Source organism: Cinclus cinclus, chromosome 4 (genome assembly GCF_963662255.1).
Source record: "Cinclus cinclus chromosome 4, bCinCin1.1, whole genome shotgun sequence".
Classification (NCBI taxonomy): Eukaryota; Metazoa; Chordata; class Aves; order Passeriformes; family Cinclidae; genus Cinclus; species Cinclus cinclus.
Window position 1 is genome coordinate 15299050 of NC_085049.1, and position 23733 is coordinate 15322782.

Consider the following 23733-nt stretch of genomic DNA (forward strand, 5'->3'; position numbering starts at 1 on the left):
GGGCTGCTGACTGCACACTCACTTGGACCGTGATGCTCACCCTGGCCGCGCAATTGTGGCTCAGAGCTGCTTGGCTCAACCTTCCTGGCGCAAGTTACAGAAGCCTGTTCTCTTCCAAATATTAATATTTGGAAGGTGGTTTTAAGCACTGGTGCCAGGCAGGTATGTGCCATGCTCTGCAGGAGGGTGAGCTGCTCGTGGGGTGGTTTCTGCAGCCCAGCTGTGCTGCTGAGCAAGGGGGCTGTGTCAGAAGCATGAGGAGGTAAGGATTTAATACTTCTTGGTACAAGAGGGGATGTTTTGAAGGGTCTTCAGCTCAGTACCACCTTGTATTGCTGCTAAGGTCAGCTGTGTCCCTTGGAGGACCAAACAGGCTGAAGGAGTTGGCATTGTTCATCTGTCATGCTGTGTGATCAGTTCCCACAGAAGGGAGAAGTCCACCAGTGGAGCATAGCATGTGGATTTATACACGTGAAAAATAAACATTTTGTTCTCAGGTGATTTTTTGTTTTAAACACATAAGCTAAAAATATGGGATATCTGTTCTTATTTGAGCATAGATGCACCAGTGAGCAACTCGCCACCCTTCTGGGCAAGCTACTCTTGTCTCCTTGTAGACTATTTCTGGTGGTCCTGTTGTTGCATGTCTGAACTGTTACTGCATTTAAAATGCAGCTTAATATTTGATGATACCTGTGGTCGCAGCATTGTGTTGCTCAGGGCCCTACAGCAATGCAGCATACTTGGTGCAGAGAGAGATCCTGTGAAACTGTTTAGCCAGGTCAAGAGCTTTAGCTAGTGCACTGGGTGTTGTTAAGAGGGACATAAGACTGGGGAAGAATTCCCAAGTCATGGAATGTAGTCCCACACATCACAGGTAATTGCAGTGGTACATTTCCCCTTTCTTGCTACTGTTGCTCTGTGAGTAATAGCAGAAGGCTTGAATCAGTTTCGAGCGCAGACTAACAGCAAAGCCAAAGTAAAACTGCAGGTATGGATGAAGGACAAAATGCTGTATTAGGAGGAATCAGAAAGGGTCTGAGGAGCCACTGAAGTCTCAAGCTGGACTGTGAAGGAAGGGTCATGCATTGCAAGAGGGATGACACATGGAGAAGGTATTAAGGAGGGTGTTGATCCAGCATTAACCAAATTTGGGGTCAGAGCTTAGTGGTGTCCCCTGAAGATGCAGAAACGCACTGTATGACCCACTTCTTGTGAGCTGGATTGCAGGGACAAGCAAAGGCTGCTGTCACACACGGGGCCACACTTGCACTCAGGTCTCAGGAAACTTGAGTGTGTTTTACTCAAAATGCTCTGTGTTTGAGGAAATCAAGGTGCCTGGTTCTCTGAGCTGCACCCAGAATCTCCATCTAGGTGGGAGCCATCCCACAAATGCCCATCCCTTGGGAAGCTGGGGGGACGTGCTATGGGATCAGCTATAAGAGCAGGTAACAGAAGCTCCCTGGGATCCCCATACTTCATCACAGGATGGGGTGCACAGCTGGCTCCCAAGGTCATTCAGCAATGTCAATCTCCAGTCATCCTTGCTGGCTTGCTCCTTCCAGCAGCCAGAGAAGAGAATTGCCCTGCAGCCCCAGTACAAGCAGAGCACAGCAGCCCAACAGGCAGCAAGGTCTGACAAGGTTAAGCTGTGATGGAATTGCTTACAAGCCTCCTCCAGTTCCAAATCCCAGGATGTCCCAGCCTCTCTCAGGTTCCCTAAGCCAGCAGTGCATTGCCTAGCATGGCCTCAGGGACCACTGCAACTGACAACATCCACTGATATTTCTTCTGCTCCCAGACTTATAAAAACTTAATCCCTAGCCCTCCTGTAAAGCTCAGTATGTGCCATGTCCTAGAAAGCTACAGTTTTGTGAGGCTGCACGAGTTGGAGCCCCTGTCTTCTTTTCTGTTCATGAACCTTGTCAAGGACCAAAAATGACTTTGATTGCTTTTCTCTCTGATCTGACACTGAAAGGGGACCCCAGATAGATATTGGATCAGTTCTGAGCTTCTGGGAGCACTTTCATGTTGATGAATCGCAAGCACACAAGTTTTGATCCTGTCTCCTCTGCTCCAAGTCACCTTTGCACTCCATCTACTCACAAGTCAATGCCAGCCTGAAGGTTTGCTCCTTGCCTGTGTTCGGCTCTAGTAGGCTGCCTGCTAAAAAAAGTACAAGACCTCCCCTTACCAGTGCATCTCTGCTTCATGGCTGTGTGATACTCCTCTGAGGCCCCCAAGTCTGGTGCCAGATACCCTGGGTGAATCTCTGTGGGGTGAAGTGAGGTGGGACTTCAGCTCTTGCCCAGCCTTAAAGTGCAGAGGAGGCCAGAGGAGCTGGGGCCATCTGATTTCCAGTGACACCAACAGTGTTCTTGTTTACAACCCATTTTGCTCCTTTCCTAACAGAGAGGCAATGCTTCTGCTGTTGTCCTGAGCTTCTCTGTGACATTTTCACAGAATGGTGTGGAACACCAACTGTATCCCCACCCTCAAGAAAAGATCACTAGCGGGTAGCTAAATGATCTTTTATCCTCTGCCTGCACTGGTGGGATGAGGTGTGATTTAGTGTAGTCATCTTTGGGAAAAGTCATTGAGGCAGAAAAAAAGGTAGGCAAGTTAAATTCATTGTAAAAAGGTCCAATGTAATCTCCTGGAAAGCTGCAAACCAAAAAGAGGTCGATATTCCCATTTTGGCTAGAGAAATCCTTTTGCATGTACACTTCCACACGTAACACCTAACATTTTGACAATGGCTGTAGGGCTTGCCAACCCACTAGGCTCAGGCTCTAGTGTGTTTAGATTATTTATTTATTTATTTTTCTTCTTGGAAGCCTCCAGATCTCCCAATCAAAATAAACCCACCCTTGTTTGGGTTTCCTGGCCGTGTGGGATTGAACGTGGCTGCAGCTGTACCACACACGCTGTAAGCGCTGCTGGCATCCCATCCTTCCCAGCTGAAATATTTCATGCAGGGAAGTGCTTTGCAGATAGTGGAGCAGCCACAGACTGACCCTGTGTTTATGCAGGACAAGCAGGGGATGGAAAACCGCTGCATCAATTGAGCAGTTTGGAAAGGCGGCGCGAAATCTGAAGCTGAAATGTGGCACCTGTCCTAGAGAGGCAAGTGTGGATTGAGCTTTTTCCACATTTAAACATGGTCTTGTCCTTGCTGTGCATGGGGAATGTCTCTCCTGGCTACCCCCACCCAGGGTTTTGTGAAGACACCCATCATCCCTACACGTGGCTGCCACGTGTGTGCTCATACACTCATTTCCTGGTGAAATGGGGCACGCAAGGGGACAGGGATGATTTAGGGGATGTGTAATCAAACACAGTGCTTCCTTTGTGCATACACACATCCTCCCCCAGTGTGGAAGCATGCTGGAAAATATATTTGGAAGATGACTTCCACTATCTTCTGCAATTCTGAACTGCAAAATCCAAAAGAGGAAAAAGTTATATCTGAAGTGGTCTTGGCTCCCTGGGATGCTTTGCATCCCTGCTGGGGTGGTTATGCAGTCAATGAAGGTGTCACCTGGGCTTGTGCTGCAGGAGGTGTTGGGAATTGGGAAAAGAGACTTGTTCCTCACCAAGACCAGGGAGAACTGGCAGGAAGCACTGAGTCCACTTTGCGTCTGTGTTGCACCATGGAATGTGCCTTCTGAAATGTTCTGGATGTGGTGATGGCAGTTCTGAGGGAAATCTGCAAATCCAGCGGTGCTCGGCTGTGTCCTCACTTCCTCAGTCCCCTCTCACAGGCACAGCTGATTGTGAACATGGCAGAAGTCTGCTCCAAAGTGGGTATTGAATCTATTGAATCCTGGGAGATTAGAGCTCAGGAGTATCAGATCCAGCTGCTGAGTTTGCAGACATTGCATCAGGTTGTTCCCTCTTCTCTTCCCATCCTCAATTCTTGTGCATCGATTCTTCATAGTACTAAAGAGTTGCTGGGTTTACTTCCAGAAAGAAACACCCTTCCCTGGCTCTTAAAAAGCAGAGGCATATGGTAAAAAACAGGTTTGTGTTGAGGTGTGTATTCCAGATCTCCTATGTCCATATTCAGTATGTTGTAAGATGCCCTGATGCCAGAGACAACGTGGTCTTGCTGCACCAATAACCAAAGAATTCTCAATACAGGTGATGCAATATCCTGGCATTAGTCAAGTAGTGAATGGAGGTATAAAAGCACAGGTTGTGTCCTGACAGTAGTTTTCCCTGCTTGAGCCCTGAGTGGGGCTAGTCTGAGCTCTGGGCCTCACCAGACACACAAGTGCTCAGCATCAGAGTTGTCAGAACCAGAGAAGGCAGGTGGGACCCCTTCATACCCCTCACGCAGGGTGTGCAGGCAGAGCCCATGGGAGAAGTCCCAGCCCTGCAGCCCCAACTCTGCTTAGCAATGCACTCAGGAGCAAAGTGGGAACAGAAAGGGTCAAACCAGACTTCTGCAAGCAGCACTGATTTCTGAAAACACCTGCATCTCTGAGCATGAGTCAGCTGCTTGTCATCTCAATGTGCTCTGCATCTCACCCTGTCCTGCCAGTGAAACCCAGCTGGGGGATGATGCCCACCCTGCACTGACCCTGTCAGCTGCTGCTGCTCAGGCAGAACTGCTGGCGGCTGCCCAGACTGGGCACAGCCACAGCCACAGCCCTGGCTCTGGACATCAAATGTGTGTCAGACCTGCTGATTAGCAGTGGCTGGAAACAACCCAGTGACATATTTTCCCACTGGAAGCATATCAGTCCTTGGAGTGTAATTCAAAACAAGAAGAGGAAAAAAAACCAAAAACCAGCAGTTCTGTACACAGATTAAAGTTTTGCTTTTTTTTTTCTTCTTTCACATCTGGAATGACTTTGGTAAGTGTGTTTTCTATTATGTGTTATATATAACACTGCTGAGTGCTCTCTATTGACCTGCTCTGTTACAGTACCTGAGTGATGCACTGCCCAGTGCCTTGGCTCCATTGATCAGGCCAGCACCACTCACACCTCCCAAGGCTTAGTGATACAGTAGGTACAAAACACTCACTGAGCACTAAAAGGACACTTCAAACCATAAATCTTAATTTGTCCTTTAAAAATATTTCACACATACTATCAATTCCACTGCCTTGGGTCACTTTGGTTATCTTCTTATGAACCCACATTGATTTTTTTTTCTCCAGCAAATCACATTAGTTTCAATAGCAAATAAATTGTCCTGTTTTCTTCTATAACTAAACGAAACCTCCTGCAAATGTGTTCCCAAAAGGCTTGGATGCTCTCATGTAATTACACCCTGTCTGCATGCACAAACAGGTGATATCTGGAACATTCTGCTGAAAGTATGCCATGTTTCAAGTGTGAAACTGTAAAAAAATTAAAATTTTATAAGTGTTTACAAAGAATTTAAAAAGTCAGGTGTAGGAGAGATTAACAGACATGATAACACCTTTGGGGAAAATAGTAATAATAATAATAATAACAACAATAACCTCTTGCCATGTACTTTTTTTCCACATGGTTATTATACTATGATGACTCACAGTGCTTGCTGCAGAATATAGTAGGGAATGAACCAGAAGGTGACCAGGAGTCCCCCACAAGAAAGTTGATGTGACTTATAAAAGACTTCAAAGTCCTTCATTGGTAAAGGATTTCCCTCGTAGATAATTTAGATCATTTTCCCTTAGATTGTGCTGTGTCCTTTGTGCATAGCAAACTGAGTGAATACAGAGTTCTTCCACGGGAAGCAAGACCCTTCCAAGGCATATTTTGCTTTTCTTGAAACACAGCTATGCTCAAAAATTGATGTAGCACCTGTCCTAGGACCACTCTGCTTGTCCTTGTGAAAAAACACCAGAGATCCTTTATCCTCTTTCCCTCTGGGCCTCCCATTTTAGCTCTGCTGTTGATATTTACTTCTTTGGGCTGCATTAGGGACTGGCAAGCCAAATGATGGATCACAGCTCTCCTATGCAATGTGCAAACATGGGATGAAACTGCAGAACTTGCCTTAGAGGGATTATTATCAAAAAAATAACCCTGGGGGAAATAAAAAAGAAAAGCTCACCAAATAAAGATGTTCACAGAGTTTGGCTGAGCTGAGTTGGATCAGGAGAAATTACGTACAGGGCAAGATATTTTGGGTGTTAACTGGGAAGTTGGCAGTAAGGAAGATTGTCTACCTGTTGTCTTATTAACAGAGGTGAGGGGGACTATTGTTGCCATATTTCTTTCTTGTGATAGTGGCAGTTTTTCAGTCTTTGGGCATTATTTTGGCATGCAGAGGAATAGCATAGTCTGGATGAATAGTCCCAGGGTCTATAAGGTGGGATGAGGCTGTGGGCTGCCCTTGCCATTCCCCTTCCACTTCCCATAGGATGCAGCCCTTGGGCTGTAATGATTTCATATGGATCAAGTGGTTTCACCAGACCCAGAGATGCCATAAATGTGAACAGCTCATCATTTGCTCTGTAAGAAGTGATGGAATTCCGAGCAGGGCTGCAGCTCTTCCTCTCTCACCAGGGCCTGGTGTTGGCTCCGGGCAGGAGCTAATCTACCAGGTTATGAGGCTGTGCAGGGAAGTCTGTTGAGAGAGGATGGAAGCCCCGTCCCCTGACTCATTCAAAACTCCTCTGCCTGATAGTGCTGCCAGCAGAGAAGAGCCCCAAGCTGGTGGGAGGAGGAGCAGCTGGGCTGCCTCTTTTGCACTATTATTTATTTATTTTTTATTCCCTTACCCATTGCTGGGAGCAGCCAGCATGCTTCACGTGAAGAAAAGCTGTAGGACCAACATAGGCTTCCAAAGTAAAAGTGGAGGAGACAGCTACAAGATTCAAATTTGAGGCAAAGTTTTAACAGCTCTGGTATGTTCAAATTGACCTAAGAATGCTGGCCCAAAGCAGGTGGCCATGTTGAACCACCTGCACAACTGACCATCTGAGTCAAGGTTTATCAAAACACACTTCTGCTGTGTGCAGAAGGGGTTTCAAGTCTGTAAGGTTTAAGACATCTGTGACCAGAGAATACTCTAGACTAAAAATAATAAATAATACCGAAGACTGTGTAACCTCCCTGTGGTCAGCCTCAGCTCCAGAGCTCAGAGGATGATCTGACTAACCATATCAAAACTCCTACACTCTCCACTCCTCCTTGTAAATAATAGGGATAATTCTTGGAAGCTGGTATATTTTTAAACTGGCAAATGGTTTATTTCCTTGCCAAGAAAGGGAAGGGAAGGGAAGAGTTACAGGGGCGGAGGAGTCAAACATAGTAAAAAGTCTGCATTGGGAATGCCCTCTCCTCCTGCCTCAACATCAGAAGGCAGGGAGGGTGCAAGAGTTTCTGCTTCCCTTTGTATTTGAAAAGATTTTGATCTGTATTATTTTCAAGAAAGAAAACAATACGTGACCTAAGCCAGCACAGCCTCCATTCTAGTGAGGAAGCCGGTCTGTCCAGGAAAGGACATTCTTATCTCAGGATATAACTGAAATCAGGCTGTCGAGGCTGGCCACACTCAGAGCAGTAATTTAGGCATCTGCTGGGTAATGCCCTGCTTGGTTTAAAACGTGATGCTGGAATTAGATTTCATTTTGACTACATGGCTCAAGTAGCAAGTGTTTTGAGGTTAAGACGTGGCATTCCTGGCTTTAAAGTCCGCCTGAGAGTTATTGCTTGATGTTGTAAATGGACTTAAGGACCGTAGGAGACGGTTTTTCATTTCAGCCCTGATACAGTAAGCCACTTAAACACTCGCTTATGTCACACTGAAATAAAGGGGATTTATGGACACAGCTATGGGCTTTGCTGAATCAGAGCATTTTTGCTGAGTGCTGTTTAGGGGAAGCATGAAAAATAACCTGTGCAGATGTCTCTTGGTGATGCTGAGCCTAAGCAAGTCTGGAAAGCACAGCGTGGAGGAAGTGAGGAGCCCCTGGGCCGGCCAGGAATTCTTTTGTCAGCTCCTAAGACAAAACAGGGAAGTCACCAGGTCACTCAGCCTGTAGCTTGCCTTAATTTTTGTCCCATCACAATGGCTGTGTCGCGCCATCCGTTCGAGTGGTGCTTCCAACAGGGGACACCATGGCTCATACCATCTCACCTCCCCTCTCGAGGAGGACTCTTGCTTTCTAATTACTGAAGCTGTTCTCCTGTCTCCTGACACATGAGCCTTTGCAGGAATGGTTGCATCACTCTTAAACACACTCTTAATGGTGCAACCCCTCTTAAACACACGCCTGTGCAGATCCCCCATCCTATGGGCAATGTCAAGCTCCACTCCCTTCTTGTGGGGTAGGTGAGGATTTTAAGAGCTTTATCTGTAACCATGGTTTTGACAATTTTTCCTCTGTTCACTAATTCATTGGAAAGGACATTAATTTTTCAAGGACTGGGATAAAGAAGCTCGCAGGGAAAGCCAAAGGCCTTGCACACAATACATTCCTCTGGTGCTATCACCCTGTGGGAGGTGCTGCATCGTTTTCACCTTCTCTTTTCTGGACAGTCAATCCAGCTGTGGACTGTGCATGTATTCAAAGAGCCTCAAAGCACTTCTATAACAGGGAAATCTACACTGGTTGAGAAGGTGAAGTCTGGTTATGCATCAGCCATTGGCTACTTCTCTTCATATCACCATTGTCCTTATCTACACTATATTTCTGTGGCCTTTCTTCTCAGCTTCAAAGCTCCATTTTCTACCAAGTTCCCTTGAAATGGAACACTTAAAAGGTTGTTCCTGTTTATTTGAATATGCAACATCTTGGTTTTCATACCAAAGTACTACTAGAAGGTGACAAATGCCTGAGAATACAGCTGGGATACCCTTCCCAGGGGAAAAAACAACTGGGCTTACAGCTAACTTCTCCTGCTCCAGAGTACCAAACAACCATTCCCTTAAGAAATAATAACATGAACAAATTTGAACAACAAAATGTTCTCCAATGGGTTACTACTTCTTCATACCCGATTCCTGGAATTGTTCCAGGCCAGGTTGGATGAGGCTCTGAGCAACCTGATCTAGTGGGTGGCATCCCTCCCTGTGGCACAAGGGCTAGAACTAGATGGTCTTTAAGATCCCTTCCAACCCAAACCATTTGTGATTGCTGACCTTGGCAGACAGGACAGGCTACATGCACTACTGCTCACAAGCCAGGAGTAATGGGCCAAACTGAAATAATTTTTCTGCCTCTTGAATAAAACAATAACACAAACTATTCACCATTTATCTAGGAAAGACTTGTGGAAATAAACAGTGGAAATGAAGACTGTATAGAGAAGCAACAGTTTCTCCTGACTGTCTCACATCCTCAGAGCTTCAAGCCACTGAGACACAAATGCCTCAGATATTGCCCATTTTAATGAGAAGGAAGAGCAGGGAAGTGAATATGTGTGAGGGCTTAGGGCTTGGACCAGAGGATGGCATGAGCAGTGCTGCAGACCATGGTGATGTGGTCACCAGTGCAGGGCAGTGGGCAAGCCCCATGGCTGGGACAGATTTGCCCCCACCGTTATCTTCCTCCTCTTCATTTAGTATTTTTCCCATTGAGTCACAGCTAAAGGACCACACTTAAGCAATGGAACAGGCTTTTCAGAGAAGTGGAGTCACCATCCCTGGAAGTGTCTGAAAATGAGTAGGTGTGTCACTTCACAATATGGTTTAGTGGGCATGATGGTGTTTGGTTGAAGGCTGGGCTTGGTGTTCTTGGAAGTCTTTCCAACCTTAATGATTCTGTGATTCTATGACTGTAAAAACAAGCAAGCCCCAAGGGCAGAGCCCAGCCAATGCTCCTCCTCCTCCTCATGTCCCCTCTCCCAGGTCCCTGTCAAGGGTCAGCCCCATGGCTCAGCTCTTTGCACACTGTCTCACAGCCATCTTCATCCCAGCCACCATCAGTAACATTTATTCGGTGCAGATGCAGACTAGCAATGGGGAGGATGCTCTGCAAACACATGGCGTGAAAAGAAAGACAGTGCATTCCTTCAGGGTCTTGAAGTGTGAGTGTGGGACAGGAGACAGCAGATGGATGCAGGCATAGGAAGAAGCTGTGCTGGTCAGTGCGACAGACAGCTGCTTGCCAGACTGACCCAGTTCAGCAAAGTGAAGTGCTGCCACATGCACAAAGCTGTGCAGATGTCAAAAACACATTGCTTTTCCTCCCCTCCTCTCTCAACAAGCTTAGGAGTTGCCAGGATGAGAAGGCAGTAAGAAGTGGTCAAGTGGGAGCAGGATGTTTAATCTAAGAGTTTACTGTAATCAGTGGGCTGTCATCTCTCCCTATCTCCTTTCAGCAGCTCTGTCCAAGCAGTGGACAGAGTGACACAGATTTTTGTGGATTCAGCACAGTAATTGCCTCCTGTACAGGCAGTGAGCATTTAGGAAAGATTCTGCCTCCAATTATAATTTCTGATGTGATTCAAGGAAGAAAATGCTGTATTCTTCTTTATTCCTGCAGTCACCGGCTAATGAAACGTACCACGGATATTTATAGAACCAACATTGTAAATAGAATTTGCATTTGGTGCCTTTGAGTTATTTAGTGTGACAGCACTTTCACCAGGAGGGTTTTTTCAATTTGAAAGGGAAAGATTCTCTTTGGAGCCATTTCCTCCCATCACATTGGCTGTTTGCATTGCTGGAGCAGTTCTGTGGGCAGTTGTGATAATTTAGTGACAAAATGTTGGGTGTACACATTAGCTGAGTGTTGGGAAGGTTTTGGGGCTGTGTCACAGACAGTTTATAGGATCCTCTGAGACAATGTTTGAGTTAACAGTGAAGATTAATAGAAAGGAGGGCAGTCATCAGAGCACTTCATGGCACAAAGCAAAACAACCCCAGCCTGCCTTCCTAGGAAACCCATTGTGTAAATATTTGGGTAGAAGCCTCCAAAGGAGATTTAAAGTCTTGTGATAAAGGTGACTAAAATGCCCTTTCCTTGAGAAAAACAGCTGTGATTCAGAAGATCCCATGAGTAACCACAAGACAGATTTCCTTTCTGTAGCATGTCTGTATTAGAGTAAACAAACATGTATGTCAGTGCTTGCTGTCACTGATGGACCTCAAAACATTTTGCAAAACTCAGGATCAGTTTTCTCATCCTCAAGGTGCAGAAGCCAAGGAGCAGAAAATGAATGCATGCCCTGTGTACAGTCAGCCCTCCTGCAGACTACTCCAGCTCCTCAGTCACACAAACACATTGCTTCAGGTCTTCATGTGCTTTACAAGCAGTATCTGTGTTTGGGTATTGAAGATACATTATCCCTAGTCTTTACATACTCATGTATGTAAATGACAGAGCTTTTTAAAAGCACTCATGCTCAGTTCTTCAAGCACTTGGGGGGTCATGCTGCATGTGCAGGCACTAAAAGAAATGGCAGATTTTCAGAAAAAAAAAGTTATTTACTGAGCTGTTTTTTGGGGATAAAAATGTGTTCTGCATTTTGGTGCATAATTTCCGTCTGAGTTTGTGTTAAGTCTGGCCCATGAGATGCTCGTGGTCCATATTCACACCCAGCACATGCAGCTCACTGCCATATGGGTGAACTGTTAGACTCAGGAGTGTGTAATACAGTCCCACCTCTTCACATGTCTTGAGAAGCTTTGGGAATCTGAGGGATTGGTGTGGATGCAGCATCCTGGCAGAGCTGCAGCTGAGTGAGCAGCAGGAATAGCCATGGAACTCCACCAGGAACTGTCTCACCTCACTTGAAAATGTTTGAGTGTTCTCTCTGCTTTGAGCATCAAGGTCATCTCAACTATTAGGCTGAACTTGGCTTTTTAATTTCTGGAGTTAGGGAAGAGGGATCTTGCCCTCCAGAAGGGCAAGCGCGGGATTGTGTTGGTACGGGAAATCTCACTGAGCTCACTGTGAAAACCAGGACTTGATCAGGATTGAACTCCCATTTCCTTTCCACATCAAGTGTCCTCCTCTTCTGTCAGGAAGTCTGCTCAACCATTGTTTCTCATCACTTTGCTGGCATTTTGCTTTTTCAAGGTGAAGGAAAAGCTATGCCATTGTTCCTTTTAGTTCAAGCTCATCTTAGCTTAGTTCTTCCCATTCTTCTCTGGGTAAGAGCCTTGGGAAAGGAGAACCTCCATTCAGTCCTGTGGTCTCCCTCCATCCAAACTCTGGTACTTTCAGTTCATTTTGGTGACCTCCTGCTCCCATCCATAGGGCTTTGGTGTTGATTTCCCTTCTCTGATTCCACAGGGAAGTAGAAAGCATTCCCTGACTGGTTTTGCAGGAGCCAGCAACAGCCCCATGCATGGAAGTGCAGCAGAGAGTGCTGAGCAGCCAATTTGCACAGCATCAGAGGCAGCATCTTTTACCCAGACAGACTGTGCTAAATCAGGGCCTTCTCACTGTGCTTTGAAATGTTCGTGTTTCTTGCTCTGACAAACTAGCAGAATTTGTATTGATCCAACAATGCAAAAAAGCACGTGGTGTGAGCTTCAGACACCTGGTAGAATAATAAAGCAGAGAGGAGGGAGAGCAGGACCATCATATTTTAGCTTATATCAAGTGGGAAGCCTGTCTCTACCTTCTTTTCTATTCTCTTGGAAAGCACTGCTCATTTCTAGGGCAAATGAAAAGCCCTGTGGCTGGAGGAAGGAATGCTGTAGCACATCTCCAACCTGTGGACCTGCTGAGCTTCAAGGGATGTTCATGAAATGCCTTTCAATTAGTCAACCATCATGTGCTGCATTTCAGAACTTTGATTTATTCAGATATTTATTCATGTGCCCAGCTGTTTGCATTTGGGATTTCTTTTAGCAGTGAAAGCACCAAGGGGTTATGAAACTCTGGGCTGGAAAAGCACAGAGATAAAAACCTCTGCACAAGAAGAAAGCACTTTGCTGAAACACTACAGCACAAAGTCAGACATCTCAGAAAATGCTCCCTCTTCCCCCTTTCACCTTCTTTTATTCATATTTCAACTTTTTTATAGCCAATGGAGTATAACACCCAGAAGCTGGACTGTGTTCCCATCCCTGCCATTGACATGATAAACTCACTGCTTTATCTCTTGCCTTGGGTAAACTCATGTTAAAGCTGGAATATTGGTGCATATTGCCCATCTTGGAGATACAGTGGATATGTGACAGTAAGAAGATGAGGGAGATGTCAAAGCTCAGGCACTGAGAGTTCTATCTGCTGGGGAAGCCCAGTGAAGGAAGCTTTTGGTTCCCTGCGCCTATGTGAACATGACCCACACAACTCTTCCAAGCAGGAGTAACCAGTGCAAAGACCTTCTATGAGCCTCTGGCATAGTTTTACAACTGAGCTGAAAGCTGTTTAATAGTGAAAAATCTTGCTCACCGAGTAATACACCTTAGGAGAAACTATATTTTGCATATCATTTCTTACTGGAGGAAATTCTCGTAAGACAATTTATTGCCATGGCGGTAACTGGCTGGCATTTATGAGAAGTCCTGTTTTACAAGGCTTTCCTTTGGCTGCAATGCCAGGGCTCCAGTTGTGCTGATGGAAGAAGACAAGGAAACTGATGTTATTTGGCATGCAGGATACTCAGAGATGTATTGATGTGAATAACAAAAAGGGGAAAATTCTGTGTGAATCTTAGGGATTGTACCTTCCAGAATCGTAAATTGTGGGTGAGTTGAAGGGAAAAGCTCATTTTGACTGAAGTTCTCTCATTATAAAATATGCATCTTCAATGGCCAGCTTGAGGTAAAATAGAGTTGTTGGATTACTTGAATATTTGTTTTGTGGAAGGTGCTGGGTAAGACTCACTTCAGTCTGGAAAGGGAGAGATGGATATGGGACAGAGCTGTCAAGAGGGAGGACAGAAGCACCCAGAAGAGGCTGATGGGTTCCTGTGCTGAGACAGCAGGACGAGGGTGATGCTGCTGGAGATGGCTGAGGTTGCAGATCCTGTGACAAGGGCCATACAGTGCCTGGATTCTTGAATGGACAAAGTTGATGTTGGAGCATCCACCACTGCCTCCTGGATGCCAGCACATCCAGCTCCCATCAGCCACAGAAGCAGCTGATTTTTAACCCACAGAGCTGAAGCAGAAAGCTGAGCTGTCCTCAGTTAACCCCCCCAAGCACACCACCCACTCTCTGCAAGGCAGCTTTGTGTCAGGGACTCAGCTCAGCTGGCACTGGTGAGCAGAGGTGATTGATGAGGGCAGGAATGCCCAGGATGCTGCAGCACTCATGTTTCCAGCAGTCTATGACCGCCCCCCACCAGATCCTGTGGATTCTCTGCTCCCTTCTGGTGATGCTTTAGGACTCACCATGGCAAGCAATATTATTAAACTGAGCTAGGGATCTATGCAAAGCTCAGTAAGGTGCCTTGGGTGGGGGTGGTGGGTCGCTGGGGGGCTAAACTGAGCTGTGGGGCTGTGCTGGGGCTGTGCTGGGTCTGTGCCTACATGGGTCCAGGTGTGCGTGAGTGTTGTAGGGCATGCCCACACTGGGGAGCTGCCTAAGTCGTGCTGAGAAAGGAATTTCCAAGAGCCAAAGAGGCTTAAGGCTGCCCATATCCCATTAACAGATAGTGGGATTGTGCCTGTCTCTGAAGGGCTTTGTAGGACTGAGCTGGGATCTGTAACTCTGCAAAGCAAAACTGCTCCTCACTCATAGTGCTCTGTGTAAGAGAGGGCTTGATGTACTGTAGAGGAACTCCCTCAGACCACAGCTCATTTATTTCTTAGGGTCCCAAACTGTGCACCTTGGAAATGTCATATAAATCTCATACACATAATAGTTTTATTAATATTATTTGTTAACTGTTGTAACAAACTTCTTGTGAAGAAAAACCTTTAGACCCGTACATTGATGTCACAAGTGGCTCCTGTGGTACATCTTAAATAGGATACTCCAAGTAGGACAAGCCCATTTCAGGATTCAGGGCCAAACAAGCACCTGGTGCCCCTCCAGGGAGCAGCATCAGCACAGCCCAGGGAGGAGCCTGTCTCCACAGTACCTATGGCATGGCTGAATCACTGCTGTTGAGGGGCTTGGGGAAACTTGCCTAGATGTTTCTGCCAGCCAAGCCAGCTGCAGAGCTGAAGGCTTCACTATGAAACATCAGGGGCCCTGTGCTGCAAACCACCCCATGCCCCCACTGTACACCCTGGAACACCCTCCTGGCAGCTGCATCCAAGCAGGCACCAGACGTCGCTCCATGACAGCTACCAGGACAGCTTTTCTTTTTCTCCTTCCAGCCTTCTCTTTAGCCTGGTGCTAAAAGAAGGGCGATTAATTTAAAAATAAATAGGTAAATACAAACCAGAAGGACTGCATTGAATGAAAGCCTCCAACTTGTGCTGGGGGAGGCCAGCAGCCACATTCTGAGCCGTAGCATCAAGCACTCTGACACACATTCCTCTTCTCTCTTGCAGATGACAGAGGGTCGAAGATGCCAAGTGCACCTCCTTGATGACAGGAAGCTGGAGCTCCTTGTTCAGGTAGGATCTGCATGTTTCATCATTTGATAGTTTGCCACAGCTACAGGTTTTCACCAAGGTTGGGAGAGAAAAGAGTTCTCAGCTGGTTTTCTCAGCAGCTTCATGCTGTGATTGCCTGCAGAGCTCAGGGAAGCTGCACTAGTGCTGCCTGGGAAGGATCTGCAAAGGCATATCTGTGGGAAGGACTAATTCAAGACATATTTTTACTTTATTCTGTGCCAAAACTGTCACAGTCCCTGACAATGAGATAGAAAAGCACCTCTGGTCATTTTTGACATTTTGTTATATCTTTTAACTATGCTTTTGAGGCTCTGCTTATCTATGAGAAATGCATTGCATCTGCTTAAAATACCTCCAGCTTCCCTGCTTGCCATCCTAAATTGCTGGGTTTCAGTGCTGGGCTCCACAGCAGACAGGAGTGTGACCGTGCTCCCACCTGCACAGGGAATGTGATCGGCAAGAGAAGATGCTGTGGTGGTCATGCCACAGGCAGGCATTTCTTGTAGGTTCATGTGTCAAACACAAATATGTATTAAAATAAGTCCATTCCGTCTGCCTTATTTTTTACTTTTGAAAAAAAAGAAGGAAGACTGGAAACAATGAGAGTCTGGTGGTGGCTTTGTAAGGATGGGCTGGTGATAGCTGTAGCATCTTACACTTTCCTGACAATTTTGGTTCCTGTCTCAGAGATCCCCAATGGGTTAATAAAAAGAATTAGAAGAATGTCTTTCCTTTTACAAAGGCTTCCACAGGCAGCTACAGGCAGCCAAAGCAGCAGGAAATGAAACTTCCCATAGCACCCAAATGCCCTGGCTACAGCTGATAAGATGGAAGGGGGCAGGATCCTTCCCAGTGCCAGCAAACCTGAATGGGGATGGCTGAAGGAGACTTGAATCGCCGGAAGCACATTCAGCTTCGCTTTCAGGAAGGTTGCTTAAAAATACCATTACAAAACTGTTAATGGATAGTGGTTTTTAAGCACATAGTCATCTAGGAGGTGAAATCCCTCAGCTGCCTTGACACACAGTGTGTTCAGAGAGTGCCTGGATAACCATGAGTCAGGCCAGTGGTGGAACGAGAGCAGCTAAATCAGGATGACTAATGCAAACCCAACACCATACCAATGGTCTCTGCACAGGCTGCACCAGGTTCTCTGATAATTTGCAGCTGGCTGGGGGGAAATTTAGTCACCTTCATCACAAGGACAAAGCACTTGGCTTCCTATTTCATCTAAATACCTTTTCTAATTTTTCTTAGTTCAATTAAAAATTAAAATGTACTATTGGAGAAAGCTCTACTAAATCACTGCTCAGTATATTAATAATCACAGTTTAAAATATACTGCAGGAAATCTACTACATAAGCTGCCCTGGCCAACCTACTTATTTGGGGTTTGATCAATGACACTAAAAAAACACAGGAAGATGACAGCCAAGGAGGCTGGTGTGGGAAGACGTGTCCACTTCCAAGGGAGCAGAAATGGTATCACGTGATATTAAGTGTTTGATCACACCTTCAATGGAATTCCTTGTAATCAATATAGGAAGCAAATTGCTCTGTAAATCACACTAACTCGTTTGCAAGTGACCCATGGCTGAATTTTATTAGTACAACAAATCGTTTTGCTGTTTTCAAGTAATGTGTGAATGGGGGAAGCCAGGAGGGTGATGATGAAAAATTCATGCCCAGAAACAGAAATAATCTCTGCTGCATGCAGTACTCATATCTCTGAGTTCCCCCTGTGCCCCATATGTACAGGAATGTCCACTGAGGCATCTCAGATGCTTTTCTGGCTTAATTACAATGCTGTTAGGTAGGTTCTAGTTCAGAGTGAAATCACTTTTAGGTGGAGCAGATGAAGAGGAAAGTGGATGTTTTGGACTTGAGGATGTCTCCAGTACTGATACTCTTTGCAGACATGGGCACACCACTTTGGTTTGCCTGTCTGTAAAGCACAGGCAAAGCCACCAGCATTGGGCTGGTCCTGGAGCTGCTCCACTCAGCAGGAGTGGGCTGAGCTTAACAAGATGAGCAGCTGTTTGTCCCTGGGGACTGGGCTCCCTCTGGGAGCAACATGCACTTTGCTAGGGGAAATCTCAGCAGCTGACCCATATTGTTTGTATCTTACCGTGAGATTTCAGATAAAAATTGTTTTTTAAGTTCTGAGCACAGTTGGTTTTGTTAGTGTTACCTTATCTTGTAGCTGAATTGAGCTAGAAGCTGTAAATAAAATGTTCATCCAAGCCCAAGCTTCGGGCTGTCACTTCAAAGCTGTATTTTTCTGCATGTGTCTTGCCATGGGCTGGAACAGAGGGCTAGTTTGCTGGATTTTACCATGAAGAGGTTCCTCTATAGCTTTGTTGGGCCTCAAGATCTAGACCTGCATTGGCTTGAATTGCTCAGGAGTCAGTCTCTTAAATTCTCATCTGAAATTTCCTCCTTTTCACCAACCTCAACCTTTGTTGGAAGCTTTTCTACTTCTATGAGCATTTAGGAAAGAGCACTGGTAATCAGTAAACTTGATTTCTCTCCACAGGCAAGATCAAAATAACAGCCTAATCTGGATCTGGCATTACATCACCTTGCAGTGCTTGTGTGTGAGGTATCAGGTGCTCTGCCTGGAGCAGGGTTCAGGGATCCTGCTGCTGTATTTTCATAGAATCACAGAATCACAGAAAGGTTTGGGTTGGAAGGGATCTTAAAGATCATCTGGTTTCACTCCCCCTGCCATGGGCAGAGCTGCCTTTCACTAGAACTGAGTAAAGAATTTCTTCCTAACACCTAATCTAAATCTCTCTCTTTTTTAGTTTTAAACAGTGCCCCCTTCTCCCATCTCTGTCTGCCATGAAAAAAAGTAACTCTCGTTCTAATAAGACTCCTTTAAGTACTGGAAGGCTGCAGTGGGGTCTCCCTGGAACCTTCTCTTTTCCAGGCTGAAGAACCCCAGCTCTCCCCTCTTTTCTTTATGGGAGAGATACTGCAGCCCTTTGATCATCTTTGGGATAGTCCTTTTTGGTGTAGAAAGAAAACAGCAGAAGGAGAAGGATTGAAGGAGAGAGCTGGGTACAGCTCCCTCAAAGGGATACAGGAGGGCTCCTGGAGCATCTTGAAACAGGTTTGGCCAGTGACTCTGGGGAGCTGAAATTATTTCCTATCCTGCCTGAAGTGCTGCTGGGCAAAACCAGATACATCTGGGAACAATCAGGGTGTTTGCAAAAAGCAGAGTGTTAAGCAAATGTACTCCCTTTTTGTCTGTGAATTAGCTGTGATCAGACTAGGGGGGCATTATGAATATGTTATTTGAAACGTAGCAATTGGTGGGTAATGAGGACCATACCCCAGGCTGCAGGAGGACAGCAAGTGGAATTGGTGCTTCTGCTTGCAAGAATCAGCAGTGGCTCAGTGTGACAGCTCTGCCAGGCCAGATTAAAATGTTTTGACACCACAAATTCCCAAAACTGCGAAAACCCCTCTGACAGGCCACACAGCTATTGCCAGTGGGACCCACCAGGCATATAGGTTTTATTTGTAATACCGTACCCCAAAAGTGAGATTTTGGCCCAGAGGCACCATTTATAACCCCTTCTGTGAATGTTGGCACATAATGCAAGGGCTTGTGGTTACCATCACCAGGAAAGACATCCTGGCTTTACTCAGTCAAAGGGTCTTGGCTGAAGTCTTGCCCTCCCAAGTGAAGCAGCTGCAGAGTGGTGCTGCAGCAGCTAAGGAAAAGCAGAAACACAGGCTTTGTGGATAAAAGAAAACCATCCCCAATGTGTTTTGTCAGATAAATGCTGAAATTTAGAAGGGCTAATCATAAACAGAGACAGAGCAGGATCATATGGAAATCTCTTCCTGAGGGTCTGAAACTCAAAGGCTGTTTGACTTGGGATTAAGCAGAAGAGTTGCATTTGGTGTGTGTTTCATTTGATAAATGCCTGTTGAAGATCTGGGGTGTGTGGCAAGTTTACACAGCATGTTTTTTTGACAGTTTTTTCTTTCTGAGCAGGAGCAGAGGGTGGTTTTTTGGATCTTACAGTCTGGGGGTTTTTTCCTGTTTCTGTATGATGCATGTTTAGTTTCCAGGACAGTTCTTTTTCTAAAGTGTTTGGGTTTATCCAGCTAATCTTTTTCAGTGAGCAAGTCCATTTCCATACTTCTGGAAAATGGATTTCCTCCATTCCCCACTCACAGCCTCCCTGTTACATTATTTCCCGGTGACCGTGTGTCATTTGTCTGCTGCACATGAAAGGTTTGTGTTGCTTTATTTAAAGACATTTTTGTAATTGGCAATTCATTCCTTTTCATGTGGATTTTATAAACATGGCCTTTTTTTTCTGGGATGGCTGAATCAGGCAGCCTGGCTCGATCCCAGCTCCTGCACTGGCTAGCAGTGCCTGTTATCTGACAGCAGCTCCGGCAACTGTCATCCCAAAGTGTTAAGCCTCCTAATTCTTTCTCTCTGGAGGAGCTATTGCAGAAATAGAGCTCATCTGAGGCTTGTATCAGAGCCGTCTGTGGGGTCTGAAAGCTCTGCAATTTGATTGTAGGAAAAAACTGGGCAATTTCTTTCCAGGAAACACTGATCCTGACTTGGAAGAGCCAGGGAGAGATGGGGAGGTCAGCACCACCCATAGGTGTTTTGGTGATTAACTCGCCTATACACCCATGTTGACACTTCTTGAGTGACTCTTCTTGCAGCATTTCTATCTCCCAGCTGCCATGCAAGTGCAATGTGCAAGTGCACACATTAGCAGTGATATGTGTACATGCACAGCCAAAATTAATGGGATGCACTGAGCATCCCTTTTCACCTTGCTCAAAACCAGCTCTGCTTTGAGTGAGTGAAGAGTATTTCAGGAGCCCAGGATTTGTTTGCCATGTGCCTGTCATGGTGCAGCATCTCATCCCCAGGAACACCTCCAAGCCAGACTGGGAGACACTGGAGCTGTGAGTCAGTGCCGGGCTGGCAAAGTGCCCTGTGGGCTGCTGACTCACTGCCACATGGAGGGTTGTCACCAGCCTGGATATCCCAGTGGAGATGCTCAGTTTGGAACACACCAGTGCCCCTCATTCCTCTAGCATCAGCCTCGCTGGCACCAGCCTGAGGCTCACTGTCCTAGGGAAGCAATGGCACCTTTTGAGAGCAATAGCTCCACTAATTATGGCTGGAGGGAGAAATAAAATGGTCCACTCTCCTCCCAAGAATCTGTTATAGTTTTTGCAGTATTTTCAGTACTGCTTGTGATCAGGAAATAGCAATCCATGGGGATTTTTACCCATGTTTTCTTACTTCCTCACTTCTGTATGCCAATGAGCAGGGTGGTTACCTGGGCTGCCAAGGGCTCCCCTTTAGGTGGTGCTGAGGCTGGCACCTGCCTACATCAGGAGAAGCTGCCTAAATGTGGATACAGGTTTTGCATGAGGACCAGCAGTATATCCCATCCTCAGTGTGGGATAAACAAGCCCCAGGATGGCCTCAGTCTCCCCAGGGAAGCCACAATAATTGCAGAAGAATAGGGTCCAGCCCTGCTTCACTGCCAAAACTGGGGATCCTTTTGGAAACATCAATTCCAGGGCTGATGCAGAAATGCAGCTGCACGGCCCTGACCGTAAATGGAGATGTTTGGGTGCCAGTAGCTGTCTGTGCCATGTGGGAGAGGCAGCTGCAGTCCCTGCAGAGCACCAGGCTCTGCTCCAAAGGCGTTTTTAACCATCCCTGTGGAAGGCAGTGTCAGCCAGTGCTGGGCTGGGAGCGAGCACGGGGGTGAGTACTGCCCTGCAGCCCCACTGCCCTCCCTACACCCCTGCAGGAGCTGTCCAGTGAATATATTCTTGAAGTTGTCTATAGGGCATGTCCTGCTGGGCATGGAGAGCTGGGATGGGCTCTATGCTGCCCTTGGTGAGTGCCTGAGGAGGATCCCTGCATCCTCTCTTCCCACCCAGCTTCTCCATGCCTGCACTGGAGCAACTGAAAAATGTTCCTTCAGCTTCATGCAAAAGCTCAGAAGTGACTTGATAACTATCCTCTAAGTGGCACTGAAGGTTGTGGGGTGGTATGTTGTTCCTCTCCAAAATAAAAAAGCATGTTTTCTGTAAGGCAGCAAGTAACTGGAGACCAGGCTGAATTTGAGTGGAGTTTTCTACTAGGGTTCTGGCAGGATCCAGTCGCTCTCAGTGAGAAAATGTGAAAACATTGAATTTGGATCATAATTTAAAATGAGTTTGAGCTGAAGGGGGCTCAAATATGCCTTCTAGAAAGGAGGCTTTATTTTCCCAAATTGCAGTGTTGGGACTCTGGTTTCTTTCAGAAACAAATCCTGATTTACTACAGCAAGAGTTAGACCGTAGTCCAGCTCAGTAAGTATTTGCAAAATTGAAAATTGGATGTTTCAATATCTTTGACATAAAAAATTATGTCCAAAGCTTTCAATTGACTCAGAAGGGTCTTGCCAAGCAGTGTCTGAAGTGGGATTTCTACCACTGGGGCAAAGCACACAATTGCCCCTTCGCAGCCTGTGGCTCAGGACAGATGAAGAGTGTGAAGCCACTCTCTTGACAGAAAATACTTATCCTGGCCTTTGTGTGCCTCCCAGGTTCCTGTTTGAAACTTCTGATCATTTTGAGCACAGCTGCAAACTGCAAAAATATGGCTGGGCTTGGTCACCATGGGATGGGGAGAGATGAAGGAGAGATTGCTGCACCAAAAGGGAGGTGGGACCCTGGATGGGCAATCCATGTCTGGGCAACCAGTGAGCTGTGAGCTAAGAGCTCTTCTGCTGAAAAATTGTCTGTTTACCAAGAAAAGATACATTTAGCATTGCTCCAAGGTGAATGTGGTGCTGGGAGCATTCCCAGTCAGCACACCTCCTGCAGACACAGTTGCTGTACAGTACTTAGATGTTGTCTTAGACCAGGTAAATGGATAAATGAAAAATGGACCAGGAGAGCCAGGTGTGCCCCCAAATCTATCCTTCCAGCCTCCAAGGTGTACCTCTGTTGAACTGCTCTGTAGAGCCTCTAATTCTCTCAAACAGTATCCATCACTGCCATCCATGCCTTACAGAACTTCTGGTGTCAGACTGTAGGGCTGTATCTCAGGGGTTCAGTTCTCAATTTAGGCTCCAGCAAACTCAGAAGTCTACAGAAGTCAAGCCTGGAGGGGAGTGTTTGCTGGGAAATGGAAATACAAGAAAACGGGCAGAAAATAAAAAATTTTGATGTGCAGAGCTGGAGAGTTCATCTTAGGAGCCAGAAGGATCTCAGGCAGGGTGACGGTGGCAAAGCAGATAATCTCAAGGTTGCCCTTGATTATGAGAGCAGAACTCCAAAGATTTAGGACAGGAGGCAGAATTAGCATCTCAGAGGGAAATCCTGAGCCAGGCTTAGAAACTTGGGGTGAAGAGCCTCTGCTGTGCACCCTGGCTTGGCTCCATTAAGAACAAGAGAGTGGTGCTGGTCCAGGCTCAGTAGCTCCCAGGTGTGCTAGGTGCTCCAGGCTCCCCGGAGCTCACCGTGGGTGAGAATGAACACAGCTACAGGCAGTACTCAAGGGATGGAGCTGCCAGAGGAGAACATTCCAGTAAGGCAGGCTATGCAGAGCAAGCTAGCAGGTCATGCACATCAGTGAGGGTCACAGGGAGCAGGATTTGAAGAGGTCAAGTAGGGTGCACAGCTGCAGGCAGGGATCAACAGTGAGCCCAAACAGGGAACACAGGGAGCCTCCAAGGGGATCTGCCATGCACCCAAGGTCAATCTGGTCAAGCAGCTCTAGAGAGAGCAAAGCTGTGTCTGGGAAAGGCAAGCCTGAAAATCAATGAAACCCAGCAGGGATAGTTCAGCCTGTCCAGATTTGTTCCTCAGTGTAGGCATGGGAGGAGCATCAGCAGAAGCTGGGACAGGTGGAGGCAGGGGGCAATAGTCACTGGGAGCAAAGTGTCCCCTGGGCATGCTTGGGTCAGGACTAGCCTTGCCAAGAGCAGAAGTACTTCTGTGTCTTCAGGAAGTTAATTGGAGGGGGGATGCTTCCCTGGTACAGCAGTGCTGCATATTCCTCTCATTCTGAGCTGCCTGGTTCCCCAGCGTGCCCTAGGACCCCTGTAACCAAACCCTGCACGTCTGCTAGGTGCCACTGAGGAGCCTCAGGAGAAACATTCCCACAGCAAAGTGCTCACAGCCTGATAAGAAAATGAACTGGGAATGGCAGTCATTGCCCTCCACAGAGTGAAATGAGGGTGTGATTTCCAAAGGCCTGCGTAATCAATACCCCTATTATCAGTCTTCCAGAATAAATTGCATTTAAACTAATAC

At 46.4% G+C, this 23733-nt stretch overlaps 1 protein-coding gene across 2 annotated transcripts in view; it reads left to right on the top strand.

Moving 5' to 3' along the window:
- The window catches only part of FRMD4A (FERM domain containing 4A), a 190244-nt gene that overhangs the window by 54464 nt on the left and 112047 nt on the right, over nucleotides 1–23733 (top strand). For both annotated transcript variants that reach the window (XM_062491677.1, XM_062491676.1), the window contains exon 2: nucleotides 15358–15423. In XM_062491677.1, the coding sequence (XP_062347661.1) occupies nucleotides 15358–15423 (66 nt within the window). The remainder of the gene's footprint in view (nucleotides 1–15357; nucleotides 15424–23733) is intronic.